Below are 15060 nucleotides of genomic sequence, written 5' to 3' on the forward strand. Positions count from 1 at the left end.
CTGCTGAACATTTACCTGTGTGTGTGTGTGTGTGTGTGTGTGTGTGTGTGTGTGTGTGTGTGTGTGTGTGTTTGTGTGTGTGTGTGTGTGTGTTAGTATATGTAAAGATAGTGTACAAAATATCATCTGCAGACATTACATTTTTATAAATAGTGCTCAACGGTAACTGAAAGAGTATACAAAACACAAAATATACAATATAGACTTTATACAAAGGCTGGGATGATTGATGCTATATGCTATAATTGCAGGGCAGAGCTGGCCCAAGGCTTTATGGGGCCCTAAGCAGGGGCCCCCTGCCCCCAGCTAAATGCACCACCCGCCTCAGCGCTGCCAATATTGTCAATGCTCCATCATTTGTCAATTGTACAAATGGAATTTGTGCGGAAATGATTAAACCAGTAGTACGGACTTTTCAGTCCGTTAAAATAATATCAAAATATGTTATTTTTCATTTGTATGATTACCACTCATATAACATATCACACAAAGCTGTCATGTGTGACATTTCAAGAGGTGGGCCCCAAGCAACCACTTAGTCCACTTATTGCTTGGGCCGGCCCTGTTCCAGGGATTTTTACAGAAATTAAATGTGTAAATGTTGTTCAAATTATGTCCAAATGAAATGTTCAAAGAAAAGTGATAAAAGAAAAGTATTTTCTATACCTGTGATAGTGTCAGGACATTTTGGAATAGACCATAGGCCTTCAGATTATGTAAAAACCTGGAAATATATATTGATCATTGGTAGTCAGTTACCAATACATATAACATAGCAATTTTGTAATTAGTAACAGACTTGAACTACACAAAATATAACATAATCTGAATACTTCTGGATGACTTTTCAATTAGGCCTACTTCAAAATCAACCATTTAAAATATTGCATCTTATACTAAAAAGAATGGTCTGAAGAATGTACTGTTTTCTTCTCTCTTTAAATGCCTCAAAACATTTCTAGTGGAAACAAAATGCATTTTTCATATTATACACTTGAACTAATTAACTATAGTGTAAATAATATTGAGTAATATTGAAATAGGCAATTATTGATGATAGTTTACAGTATAAATAAATACTAAAAACATAAGTAGAATATTGCATATGTTATTACACAGAAAAAAATAATTGAATGAGTTGAAATATTGCACAAAAGTTGTACTATTGTAAAGTAATGAATAGTTCTACTATCGCCAGTATTACACAGTTAAAATACAGTTATACGTGAATTATAGCGTTATGGCTGTTTATGGGGTGAAATAAGTCAAATGGCCACTCTATTGTCTGACTCTGAGTTGTTTGAAAATCCGATGGCCACAGGGCACTCTGCTGTGCATCTTGGTGAAATGAGTGTTGCACTGAATGTGCCCCTGTGCTTGACCAGCACATCATGGAGTGGGTGGAGTGGTGAGTTAATAGATTTATTAAAATTGCTGTATTTTAAAAGACGTAATTATAAAAATAATCAAGTAATCATTGACAGTGTAACTAGGCTGCAATCTAATTACACATTAAAATGTATTTAAAAAAATTATTATATATCATTTATTTATTTACATTTAAATGTAACCTGTGCTGATAATAGGTAGGCTACTTACTTTTTGTAATGTGATTATGTATTTATGATTACATTTAATCTGTTACTACCCTATCCTGTTTACTCTGTAGTGTTTTATACATTTTCTTTGCCTGTATGTTGACGTTGTTTTGCTTTTTAATACTGCTGGTTCATTTAAAGCAAAAAGGTATAGGCTGAAAGTATACTGGCTATGCAAAACCTAGACACATTATTAGAGGAAACCTGGTATGTCCAATCTTCCTTACAGGACGTGAATGCAGCATGTGTTCAGACAGCGGAGGCTGAGCAGGCAGCATCAGGATCAGGATGGGCAGCTAGCAGCTTGTCTACGTCTCTGCATTAACAGCATCATCCCTGTGAAGCTCGATGACAGGTGGGTAATACATTATCACGCTCATACAGTGTGTGTTGTCTCAATATCAACGTTATGTGTCAATCAGTAAATGTGGGTGCGTGTTGTCATCAGCTGCTGTGTATGTTATGCGGCTTCACAGAAGAGCAGCAGCAGCCGTGCTGCAGCGCTACAGGTGTACACAGACAGGCTGCTGCACACACACGGCCGCGTCCTTCACCAGATCACTGTCTCTGCAGGCGCAAGGTCAGGAGAAGACGCAGCGTCCCCCGGTTCAAAACAGAGCCGCTGGAGCAGATGATGGATAGCTATTGTAGGACAGCACCCCACCCCCCACCACCTCCTACACACACACACACACACACACACACACACATACACACACACACACACACACACACACACACACGCACGGACACAAGCACCAACAAACTAACAGTGTTGGGGAGAGTTGAACTACATAGCTTAACTACAATTTGCTGTAACTTGCTGGTAGTTAAACTACATTCATATGTTATGCTGCGTCAAGTATTTCAACTACTTTTTGGGTCATTTTTTGTAGTTTAACTACTCAATTTACAAACTACAATTTTGGCCAATAACATGAAATATTTTTTTTATAAAAAAAAAGACCTATATAATATAAATTTTATTTTATTTTCTTTGAAAAAAGGCATGAAACATGTCATGACATGCTAAGCCAACGCTGCCTCTGATTGGCTTGCCCTGGCAGCACTCAAATGCTTCATGGAGTGGGTGGGTCTTTATGCCAAGGAAGGCAGTGCTCATATGGCACAAGCACATCATGGACAACCCTATATATATAGATATAGATGGCTTTTTAGTGTTGGTAAAGATGTTTTTAGTGCCAAATGGAACCGGCTGTCTGATAAAAAACTTTGAGAGACTGCTCATGTGTCGTGTCAACAAGCGATTCTGCCCTGGCATCTAGTTCTAGTGCCTAAGTGTTAGTGCCTCTGAAGTTCCTGTGATGTTGACCAAAAATGTCAGCTTTTGTTCTTTAAAAAATAAAACTTGAGTTGAGAGGCATATTTCTGCTGGCATGTGAATTTTTTGTAGGCTATTATATTTTGTTTCATATACACCATATGTTGATTTATTTAACGCTGAGTTAAATGAGTATAATGAGTATAAGTAGTTGCTATAGCTACTTTTTTTAGCAGTAGTTTTACAAACTACATTTCTCCAGGGGTAGAAATGTAGTTTGTTCAAATTACTGCCAGGCTGAACTACATGTAGTTTTACGAGCTACGCTTGCAAAGTAGCTTCCCCAACACTGCAAACTAAATACAGAAAACTACATGGATAAATAAAATAGCCTACAGTCAACGTGACACTGAAGTGATCCCTTAGGGCACTCCCAGTAGTGTGTAATGAAAAGCAGCACATCAGACCCTTTAGGTATTTGCCAGAATTGGGCCTTAAATAGTTTTAGTGCTTTCTAGTAAGGGAGATCCAAATGCCAACGATGCCCAACTTTATGAAGAGTTTATAAATTAGGCTACAACTTGGCCTCAGAACTGCAGAACCCTTCCAGGAGTTAGGCCTAAATGGTCAAATGATCCACTGGAGGAGTATTTCTGACAAACTAAAGATCGGCAGGACCAGCCGTAACCTGGCAACTTAACTGATCTATAACTCATTAGTAAATGATTTATCATCCTACCAACATATTTAATCAGTAATTAATTAATCTGAAGAAAAAGAAAAAAAAACAGGCTTCTGTTTCAGGAAAGTTACAGTTAATTTGTATATTGTGTTAGGCCTTATTTTCTTGAAAACAAATTGCAGCTTTAATCCCGAGTACAGTACACATTAGGAGGTAAAAGCTTACTTACATTTGATACAGGTATCATTTCGTTTTCAGTCATTTTAAATAAACATCATTTGTGTTAAATAATATATGGTGAAACTGACTGGGGTCATTGTGAGCAAATGGTTTGCTTATGGCAAATACATAATATGTATGATTTCTGCATTAAATTGTCTAAAACCAATGAGGCCATATTTTTGAGTTGTGTACTGACATCATCCCAAATGTTTCCAACAACGTTCAAACCCAGACAAATCTACAAGTTAACTCAAGGGAAATGTATGTTTTGTTTGGTCCCCTGCCACTTTAACTTCTGGGATAGAGTCAGAGTGCGAGGAAGGAAGTGGGTGAATGAGACTAAACATAATGGGAATAAAACTTTAAAACATCATCCCCAAACTTTTGTGCTTGAGTCACGTCATTTTCATCAGCAATGGCAGTACTTGTGCCAGCTTGACTGCAGAGTCATTTGTGTTTATTTGTGTTACCCACAAATTTTCAGTCCCCCCAAACCACCAGATTACTTTACTGTACATTAGCCATAGGCTAGCGAGCAACAGCAAGCACTGAGGTTGTCTGTGTGTTTGAATGCAACCTCTCACTAAACTCAGCACTCACCAGAGACTCTGGTTCTTTTCCCTACAGCTCAATTTGAAAGACAACATTACAGTACATAACCACCCGACAAGGTCACCTCAGCAGATCACTACTACAGTTAGACTCATAAATGGGAGTGAAGATAAATCCACTTCTTAATCACAAAAGTTAAAAAGTAATCTCTGAGCTCTCCTCCTGTCAATAAACAGCTCTGGATCAGAGCAGAATCTGGTGTGACTCTTGAGTGTTTATTCCTTCAGAAAGTCTGGCTCTGGACCCGACTCCTCCAGAGCTGGCCGGCTCTGAGCAGCTGAGCAGGAGCTCTACTCTTCTCACACCATACTTGGCAAACGTTTTTGTTGTTGTTGTTTGACTGAGAAATTATAAATCGTGCAAATAAAGTTTTATTAAATGAAAGGCAATAACTCTGAACATCTGTAGCATTCATTGGAAGCCTCTGTTGTTAGCTTTAATGTTTGATTTCATCATTCCTGCCATAGGAAATGATGGCGCAAATGATTTGTAGGACTCCAGAAATCTAATCAGTTAATGCTGCTTTTCTTTTCCTCTTACCCCCTAGAACCACTGAAATCCTTCTAAGCATAAAACCATTGAAGAGGAAGTGACAGGGAGGAAGGATGGACTCCATCACTATGATGGGCAGCTGCAGGAGCCCTTTGTTCCTTACAGCCTCCTCCTCCCACCACCTCCACCATGCCCGGGGTTGTTTCCTTCGCAACGGCATGAAGAGTGGAGCTGGAGATGCTGGGACTACTTGTCTGCCTGCCCAGCCCACTGTGGCCATCCTGGGCTCAGGTGACTTCTCCAAGTGTCTGACCATACGCCTGCTGCGCTGTGGCTTTCATGTGGTGGTGGGCAGCCGCCATCCCAAAATGGCAGCCCAGTCATTTCCCCATGTGGTGGATGTGACACACCACGAGGATGCTGTCGGGAAGGCCAGTATTCTGTTTCTGGCAATCCGCCGTGAGCACTATTCTATCCTGTGGGACCTCAAACACCTACTGGAAGGTAGATAACAACACACATACACACTTGATGCTAATTTAAAGGAAGAAGACATTTTTTAAATTTCTTAATTTTCTTAATTTCTTCATATTGCACAAAATAGGAAAGCAATAGCTGACTGAATAAAGGCGGGTTAGATCATGTGTATGAAAGGGTAAAAAAAATATGCAAGAGTCTTTTAAAAAGAAGACATAATGTAGTAATAGGCTTAGGCTAGTAGGATTGTAAGCTCTTTGATTACTCTGAAGCATAGCCTACACTATAGTGAATTTGCTCTGTATTTAAGGAACTTTTCTGATTTTCTTTATCTTAATAAAATACATGAACATTGAAATATTTTTTGGCCACTGTAACCACTCCTCCTGTCCACACTGGTCATGTAGTGATCCCTTTTCAGTGTGATTTCAATGTGAGAAATGAGGGGCAATATCCACAGTTCTCGCTCTTTGTAAAAATACATCCTAAACTTCAGCTGAAGATAATATGAAGCTTCAGCAGTTTGAATCAGACAAATCAGTGAGGATCTTCTAGAGCTGAAACCAAATTTCTTCTTCATGTTTCCCAAGACAATGTTTTGCTGCTGAGCTGCAGTGGTAGGATAGTAACACAAAGAGGAAGTAACACAGAAAGACTGTCTGACTCAGACAGTAGAAGCCTCTAATTAGTTTCAGCTGAACTTAAGATGCACTAGAGAAGGTGCTCTTCATGGGCAGTATAGATAGGAGGAATGATTGTGTGTGATTGAGGTGAGTGTTATACATTCATTTTATTTCTTGCAATGATTTATATGTCTCTGAAAATACAAATTAACACAAATCCAATAATTCATAGGCAATATAAATTTGTTAAAAGAGAACATTTGATTTACACAACATTGATGACAGTCTACCCAAGATTCCTTGTGCAATCATGTGAGCAGGCAAATATGATGTCACACTTAATCACTGTGTGGCACCATAATGGCAAACTAGTCAGCTAACTATGTCTTACTGAAACATATTGGCCAGTTCGCTGTGTTATTTTCCCAAGTGCAGGGACATTCTTATAAGCCACAAAAGATTGTTTTGTAATTTTTTAAGCAAGAGATTCTGACATATCATCTACCTACCACCCACAGATACGATTAAAGGGAAATTCCGGTATTTTTTAACCTGGGCCCCATATTTACATGTTCTGGTGTGTAAATGACTCAAACTAACCAAATGTTTTGGAAGTGGTCCTGTATATTCCCTTAGTTGGCAGCCACAACACGTCGCAATGGCTGCAATGTAATCTTTGGGGCAACTCTAAATATCAGTTACATCCAGTAAAGGTTCTTGTTTTTGCCACTGACAGGCTGAGGTTGTTATTCTAAGTGTCAAACATTACAGAAATGATTCCTTCAGAGATAGACCTTTTTGTTAAATTAGAAGATCTGTTTTGTAACTAGAAGAACTACTACAAGTCTTGTTCAAGGAGAAGTCTTGCTCTGAAATCTTGCAAAATGTGAGTTGCGTCCCTTCCACATGTATGTTCAAAACTAAGACATCAAAAGCTGTCAACAATTATTATTCTTATACCTTATTATTGTATGCATGATAACAAGATATATACTGTTTATCAGCCTACATGGTATTACAGGCTGCCCTACATGTTAGTGTAGGCCCAGTTTATGCAAGAGCATTTTATACAATATACTACGTATATGTAGTAGCGGGTCACTGCTCCATCTCAGAGGCCATCACAGAGGCCTATTGTGCCGCTGTAGTTGTAGCTGACAACCCAAGCTTAGTATGATGTCTATAATATAGAGGTCATGTGTATTTGTCTTTTTGTCCTGCAGGCAAAATCCTAGTGGATGTGAGTAACAACAGGAGGGTAAACCAGTATCCGGAGTCTAATGCTGAATATCTGGCTTCACTGCTGCCGGAATCCATTGTGGTTAAAGGCTTCAATGTCATCTCAGCCTGGGCCATGCAGCAGAGCTGCCCCAAAGATGCCAGCACACAGGTGAAATTTATTGTCCACTTTAATGGAAATTTTCCTCAGGCTTCACCCAAAGTACAACAAAAGTACATAAAGGCACAAAAGCACAACATACCAATAAAAAACACACAAATACACACTAGTGCAAATGAGTCGATAGCAGGAAATAGGTTATATACCAGAGGTAGTAGTGTTCCCTGATGCAGCCATTCTGTGTTCAGTGCCAGTATTGCATGGGGAATAAAATACTTCTTGTATATGTTCTGGCTGGCCTTTGGGACCCTGAATCATAAGCCAGATGGTAGCAACTCAAACTCTGAGTGCAGTGGGTGGGAGACTTCGGAACTTATCTGTTTTGCCCTTCTATGTATGTAGATCATATCAACATATATAATAGATGTAAAATGATGTTATGTTGAGTAGACATAAGAAAAATTGAGGCTGAATAGGCAGCATAGTTCCAGATGGACTTCAACTAAAAATGTGCTAATAATCTGTAATAACAGTGGTTTTCAATCTTTTTTCACATCACCCACAGATTTGCTCAAAATACTATTCCATCAGGTTGTAATACCAACCTGTTGACTTGAATGTTGAATGAAAGAAAAATGTAGGGGAAATATAAGGTAACTTCTGAGAGGCATTTAAAAGAATTCATTTATTATCTTATTGCCAACAAATCCCATGAAAGTGCAAATCCAACATGTTATTCCTGCTCTTAGTGCTTTTTGACTTCCCTACCTTCCCTGTGGCTCTCAACCCCAGGCCAGTTGATTCCTACTGAAAATGTAAATCTTTTTAAATACCTTATAATGTACATGGTTTTGGTGTAGTATTTTATTCTTATAACTATTCAAAAAAGGCTCAGTACCTTCCTAAAGCAACTGCAACTTAACCAATCCTTGTCGCTGTTCTGTGTAGGTGTTCATTTGCAGTGACTCAGTGGAGGCTAGACAGCAGATAATGGAGCTAGCCCGCCATCTCAACTTCCAGCCTGTGGATATGGGCACCCTGTCTTCTTCGCGGGACATTGAGAACATGCCCGTACAGTTATTTCCTGGCTGGAAGGGCCCCGTCCTCGCTGCCGTGGCCCTCTCCATCTTCTTTTTTGCGTACTCTTTTGTGCGAGATATCATCCACCCTTATGTGAAATACAAGCAGAGTGACTTCTACAAGATTCCCATAGAGATGGTGAACCGAACACTGCCCACTGTTGCCATCACTCTCTTGGCCCTGGTGTATCTGGCAGGCCAGCTGGCAGCTGCCCACCAGCTCTACTATGGTACCAAGTACAGGCATTTCCCACACTGGCTGGAGGGCTGGCTCCAGAGCCGGAAACAGCTGGGCCTGCTCAGCTTCTTCCTGGCTGCTGTCCATGTTCTCTACAGCCTCTGTCTGCCTATGAGAAGGTCTGAGAGGTACCTGCTGCTCAACACCGCCTACCAGCAGGTCAGTGGGGTGTCCACACTGATACTCACAATTTGACCTTCCACCCACACAAAACTTGCAGTATCCACAAAAATTAAAGGAATAGGTCAACATTTGGAGAAATGTCATTATTTGCTCCATTGACACATGACATTGATATTAATACAAGATCAATATCAATCTCTTGTCTGTGCTTTAAGTGTAGAGAATTTGGGATGGCTTAGCAAAAAGACTGGCAGCAGGATGAAAGTTGTCCATCCAACAAAAATACACCTACCAAAACCTCTAAAGCTCAGCTGGACTCAGCTTGTCATCACAGTAAGGTTGCCAGGTTTGGTACCATTATGCCTGTATAAAACCAACAGCCTAAAAGCCTGGTTCCCTCATCTGGAAGTATAGGTGTTTAGTTAAATGCCTCACATAAGGTCTGTGGTTAACACAGGCTTAAAATGGTAAATGGACTGTATTTATACAGCACTCTTAGCAACCACTCAAAGCACTTTACAATACAAGTCAGCATTCACCCATTCACACACACATTCACACACGGGTGGCAGAGGCTACATGCAAGGTACCACCTGCTCATCGGTAGCGATAACCACTCTTACACACTCACACGATGGAAGAGTCACCGGGAACAATTCAGGGTTCAGTATCTTGCCCAAGGACACTTCAACACTGGCAGATGACGATAGCCCTACCTCCTGAGCCACAGCCTTAAGATATTTTTACACTTTGTTCTACAACATAAAATACGTCAGTAAATACGTTTGAACGTTTAAAAAAGTTTGAAATATCAAACATCTATGTGTTTTAAAATCGGCAGCTGCTTACAAGCGGCTAAATGAGACTATAGAAGTTGTCTGGGACATTAAATGTCATTATGTTAAACATGGAGACTTATCTACTCACTAGTTAATTTTTACAGGCAGGCTTTAGTTGGTGGTGATGTTTAAATCATGTGACTGCAGTGTCATTCATCTATAGCCTAACATTAACTTTTTACTTCTGGCGGTTTCATTTATACTTCACAAATCATAAAAGTGGTGTTCATCTGTGAAGATTGTCTTGCTGAGAAAAACATGTCAGTATCAGTAAATTTAAATCAGTAAATTTAAAGCAACAGAGTTTATTTTCTGCAATAATCCAAATTCCAATTGAAAAATAGGCTTTTTGTTGAGGGAACCAAGGTGATGCTTACTTATGGATTATCCCTGCAGCACTTTATAGCCAGAGATGCTGCATACAAGTATCAGGTGGATGGAAACACTGTAGTTTGACAAGAAATAGTTCCAGCTCATAAGTCTCCCTAAAACCACAAATGGATATTTTTACAATTTTTTTTTTTTTTTTTGTACAGGATGAAGAAGAAAATTAGTAAGATTTTCAGTTGTTGGTAGTTCTATTTATGAACTTTGGACAGAGCCAGGCTATCTGTTTCTCTCTGCTTCAATTCTTTGTCCTAAAGTCGGCTCTTTATGTCCTCTAACCTTGTCCACTGTGGGCTGAACACACAGCGACAGACTGATATCCATCTTCTATTCTCACACAAGTAGAATGGGTCACTTACCAAGTGATTGGTGGTTTGATCCCCACCCCCTTCCTTTTTGACATGTCGAAGTGTTCTTGGGCAACTTGGACACTGATCCCCAAATTACTCCCAGTTGTCAAGTACCCTGCACGGTATGGTATGCATCAGAATGTGAGTGTGTGTGTGAATGGGTGAATGAGCATCAACTGCAAAATCAAAAAATGAAAGATGATGATTGTGGTGAATTCCATCTTGAGCATCCTATGTGTTGGCAGGTCCATGCTAATGTGGAGAATGCATGGAATGAGGAGGAGGTGTGGAGGGTGGAGATGTACGTTTCCTTTGGGATCATGAGCCTTGGACTTCTGTCTCTCCTGGCAATCACCTCCATTCCCTCTGTCAGCAATACACTCAACTGGAGGGAATTTGGCTTCATACAGGTACAAACATTTAGTATAAAGCAGGAATTCACAAACTCTGACACTGGATTACTTTGACACTGAAGGATACTTTAAAAAAGATGACTCTCTCTTCAAAGCTGATTTATGGACGTTTTAGATAATGATGTCCCCGAAAAGAGTAAAACGATTTTAACACGATAATAAGCATTTATATGCAAGTTTGTAAACACAGGCAAAACCACTAAAAATAGTCCATTGACTCCTTTCTTATTGCCAGTGGATGGGTTTGACTATCCTTCTATTTTTCTGGTGTGCCACGTTTGACATCTCAAATGCAAAATCAGGGAAACTGGGTGTCATATACAGAAGTGTAATGTGCCTGTGCATATACAGTTTTTTATACAGTAATACAGTCTGCAGTGAAACATAGAAGACTTTGAGATCTTGCATGTTCTCGCAAGTATATATGTTATGCTTAATTGCTGCCTAATGGTGTTCATTAAAGACCCCAACTAAAGTTGTATTAAGCCCTCTTCAAAGTTATTTACACAGGAAAGAGTAGTAAGCAGTAGATCATAGACCTCATCAGACTGCATCCAGAGACGTTAAAATGTGTTTTTGTAAGTCTGAATCAATAACATTCTGAAGTAGACACATCATTTTTTGATGATGGAAGTAGCTGTAGAGTAAGAAATCTTTTTTCTCATCTCTTTTAAAAGTTTCACATGTGGAGGAGTGATGCTATGATGTTTGTTTAAGTTAAGGCCATTGGCTTTATACAACTTTTTTCATTCCTCTCTGTCAAGCAGCGCTTGAACATTCTTCAGTCAGAGTTGAGTTTGAGAGAGAGACTGAGGTAAAATATATTTAAAAAGTGACTTCCGTGCCTGTCTGCTGCCTGATCTGAAACTCTCAACAGAAATGAGAAGGAAGCGAGATGTCTCACTCCTTAGCAAATTCTGTTATCAGCTCTGGGAAAAAACGATGTGTCTAATTCAGAACATTGTTAGGACTTTTTAAAACAAATTTAAAGTATTCTGGATGTAGCCCGATATATGTGATAGGTATATGATTTGCTGCTTTCTACTATCACATGTTTTTTTTCATTTATGATGAAAAACGTGATACACAAGGAAAAAGGACAACTAAAAAGGCAAACTCGTCCAAATGCAATGTGAAAGGAGTTGGCCTTTTTGAGCAGCTTTACCCGCATTTAAAAACCTTCATATACAGGCTAATTTTGGTGTAAAAGTGGTATGTGGATGAAACACCTATGACTTCTGCAGGGTAATTTTACTTCTGCAGGGTAATTTTACCTGGGAATGCTAATAGTACCTTTTTCTATTGAAGACAAAATCCAGATGTTAATGGGTGTTAATTGGTTTTTTGTCCAATGAGAAAGGAATATAAGTTACACAGGAAAAATATGTGTAACAAATCTGTGTCTAGAATTGACTGAGTTATGGCTCAGAGAAAAAAAAGAGTACAGTACCTTAACTGCTGTCATGAGCTGTATGTCACAGCTGCTGCTGCCTGTTAGTGTTCATTTTGTCAGCTTTTTCTTAGCCAAATCAAATCAATTTTAGTTATATTGCACAAAATCACAGTCACAGTTTTTCAGTTGTGTTGAAGTCACCTTCACTCAAACAAACTGAGCAGATGAGCCCAGTTGCAGTGGTTGTTCTTTAGGAGCCAGGAACACTGCTTACCTGATTTACTGTAGCCTCCTGGCCATGATATTGTTTGTTAGTTAGTTTTATTTTTCCTGCCTGGCTGTGGGGTAGCCAGGCAGGGGTGGAGGAAACAGCCTAATTCACTTTAGATTTAGTGTTTTTACAGTGGAAAAAAGGAGCTGGATTATTTACTTTTTTACTTAAAAAATTACAGTTTGATTTTACCTTCTTCGTAGTTGTATAAAATTGTTGAAAAGATACAAAGTAATATATAAATAAGAGGTCACTCTCATTAGTGACCAATGGAAAAGTTATAATGAAGTCACTTTAGTTTAGTTTAGTTTTTAATTTAGATAGTTTATTTCGAACATGTAAAAAACTAAATTATCATGTACAAAGTAAACATAAACTGAAAACTATAAATTCTGTTTACATATCCGAAAAGGAGTGTGAGGAAGTATAAACTTATTTTATTCCACCCCCTTTTAATAAATAATACCACTGAAATACTTTGACTTCTATCAATATAATAATAATAACAATAATAATAACTTCCATTTGTCATTTGTCAGTTTCCTTTGTTCTATATCTAACAAAACATAAATCTATTACAAAAATATTTATCCTAATAAAATATTATAATATATTATTCTTTATATTATTATAATATATAACACACACACACATACTGAAGAGGACACAGAGTACAATATATACATATATAAACATACAAACACATACATACATACATACACACACACACATATATATACACATATATACATATATACATATACATACATACATACATCCATACATACATACATACATACATACACATACACATACATATGACATACACATACTGAAGATAACACAAAGATACATAAATAACAAAATAAATAAACAATATACACCCAGTTTAAAATTATGGTAATAATCGTTGGACACACAACTCTTTATCTGGGCCTCATGTCCTGCCTGTCAAATCAATGGCACGTGAAAAGAGAAGTGTACTTAAAGACACCAATAACGCATCCCTCTTGACAATGAGAAATGATGAGGTGTTTAAAAGTTTGATGGATGCGATGAAAGTGGGTTGAAAGCCTGTAAACATTCAATGTTTGGTCTGAAAAACCCTGATATACCCTGATAAACCCTGATATAAATAGTATTGGCTAAGTAGCAGAAGGAATAGCTTAAATAGACTGCCAAACTACAAAGGGGTTTGATGAAGTTTGATGTGTGTAACACAGAGTGAATGAGTTTTTTCATATGTAAATGTAACGCTTTAACTGGAGCTGTGTGTCTGAACTGTCTTTGCTCCAGTCCACTCTGGGATACATCGCCCTGCTCATCGCCACCTTCCACGGCCTGCTGTTTGGCTGGAAGCGAGCCTTTGAGGAGGAGGCCTACCACTTCTACCTGCCCCCCAACTTTGTGGTGGCCCTGGCCCTGCCAGTGTGTGTTATACTGGGGAAGGTGCTGATGCTGCTCCCCTGTGTGGCCCGCAAGCTCCACCAGATCCGCCGGGGCCTGGACAGCAGTCAGTATCGGTGCCAGCGCCTGGAGCCGGTGGGCTCTGCTGTCCAGGTTTCACCTGAGAGAGTTACCATCATGTGATTGCTGCAGCACAGAGCTATCTACTCCTTTAATGGGATTTTCACATATACTGCCATAGTTAGCTGTTTTATTGAAGCAAATGAACACTAATTATTCATATGATTCTTATTGGAGGGACAGTATTATTCTTTAAGACTGAATTGTGTACTTGTGAACTTATTACCTATTACTGTTTTGATTCACTATGACTAGTGACCACCTTGTATGACTATTATGTTGCTGTTTGCCCATCTAAATTGTAAAACTGAATATTCTTCCCTTGACAGTACGCCTGTTTGCTCCAAGTACTTTGTTCCTGTCCTTGTGTTTTGGCAGACATTACACTGAGATAGCAGTGTTGGTCATTACTTTAAAGGGCGACTTCACCAATTTTACACATAAAGGTCATTGTGGTACTAGTTCTGCTCTGACTGTGAAAACTGTAGTATAGTATCGTCTGTGGCTCTGGGGGAGCTTTGTTAGGTCTAGGAAAATAACCCTGATCATGTCACAGTCATGTCAAGGAGGTTGGAGAATACATATTTATAACAGAAAGCCTGCATTTACAGGGGGCAAAGACTAAAAGATGTGGATGGTCTCTTACAGAGACTGGCAGGGATTGTCAGATGAAAAGTCACTTTTCATTGCATTATGAGAAGTACAAGGTCCAGAGTTTCTGACCCATACTAGGGACTAGTCACTCAGGGGAAACCTTTTTGACCTTTTTCCTTTGGCCATCCCAAAGCATCAGTATTTGACGACTTGGGAATGAGACTCAGTAATTAACTATCTTTCTCTAGAATTGTCTAATTCAGCTTCAGGTTGCAGCGCATTGAAGCACATTGAGCTACCATAGTTTTTATTCTTACAGTTCCCAACAAAATTCTATCAAAATGGCAAATGGGTAAGCAACATAAAAATGTATTTATCATGATGATCAATTGTTACTATTATGTCCTTTAGTTCTTGAGGTTTTTCTTATTACAGTCACAATACCACACTGCAAACTGCCAAGAAATGTTTTGACTTATTTGTTGATTCTGTTTTTATGTTTTTCTGTCTGCCTGTATT

At 38.8% G+C, this 15060-nt stretch overlaps 1 protein-coding gene across 1 annotated transcript; it reads left to right on the forward strand.

Annotated features, from left to right (window-relative positions):
- Positions 1–5001: 5001 nt before the first annotated feature.
- Positions 5002–14010, forward strand: steap2 (STEAP family member 2, metalloreductase). Its single transcript, XM_073488689.1, has 5 exons — positions 5002–5392; positions 7212–7378; positions 8276–8803; positions 10589–10753; positions 13717–14010. Exons 1-5 carry the CDS (start codon positions 5002–5004, stop codon positions 14008–14010), a joined length of 1545 nt encoding a protein of 514 aa, XP_073344790.1.
- The last annotated feature ends 1050 nt before the right edge of the window (positions 14011–15060 follow it).

The sequence above is a fragment of the Pagrus major genome, chromosome 19, assembly GCF_040436345.1.
Source record: "Pagrus major chromosome 19, Pma_NU_1.0".
In the NCBI taxonomy this organism is placed as follows: Eukaryota; Metazoa; Chordata; class Actinopteri; order Spariformes; family Sparidae; genus Pagrus; species Pagrus major.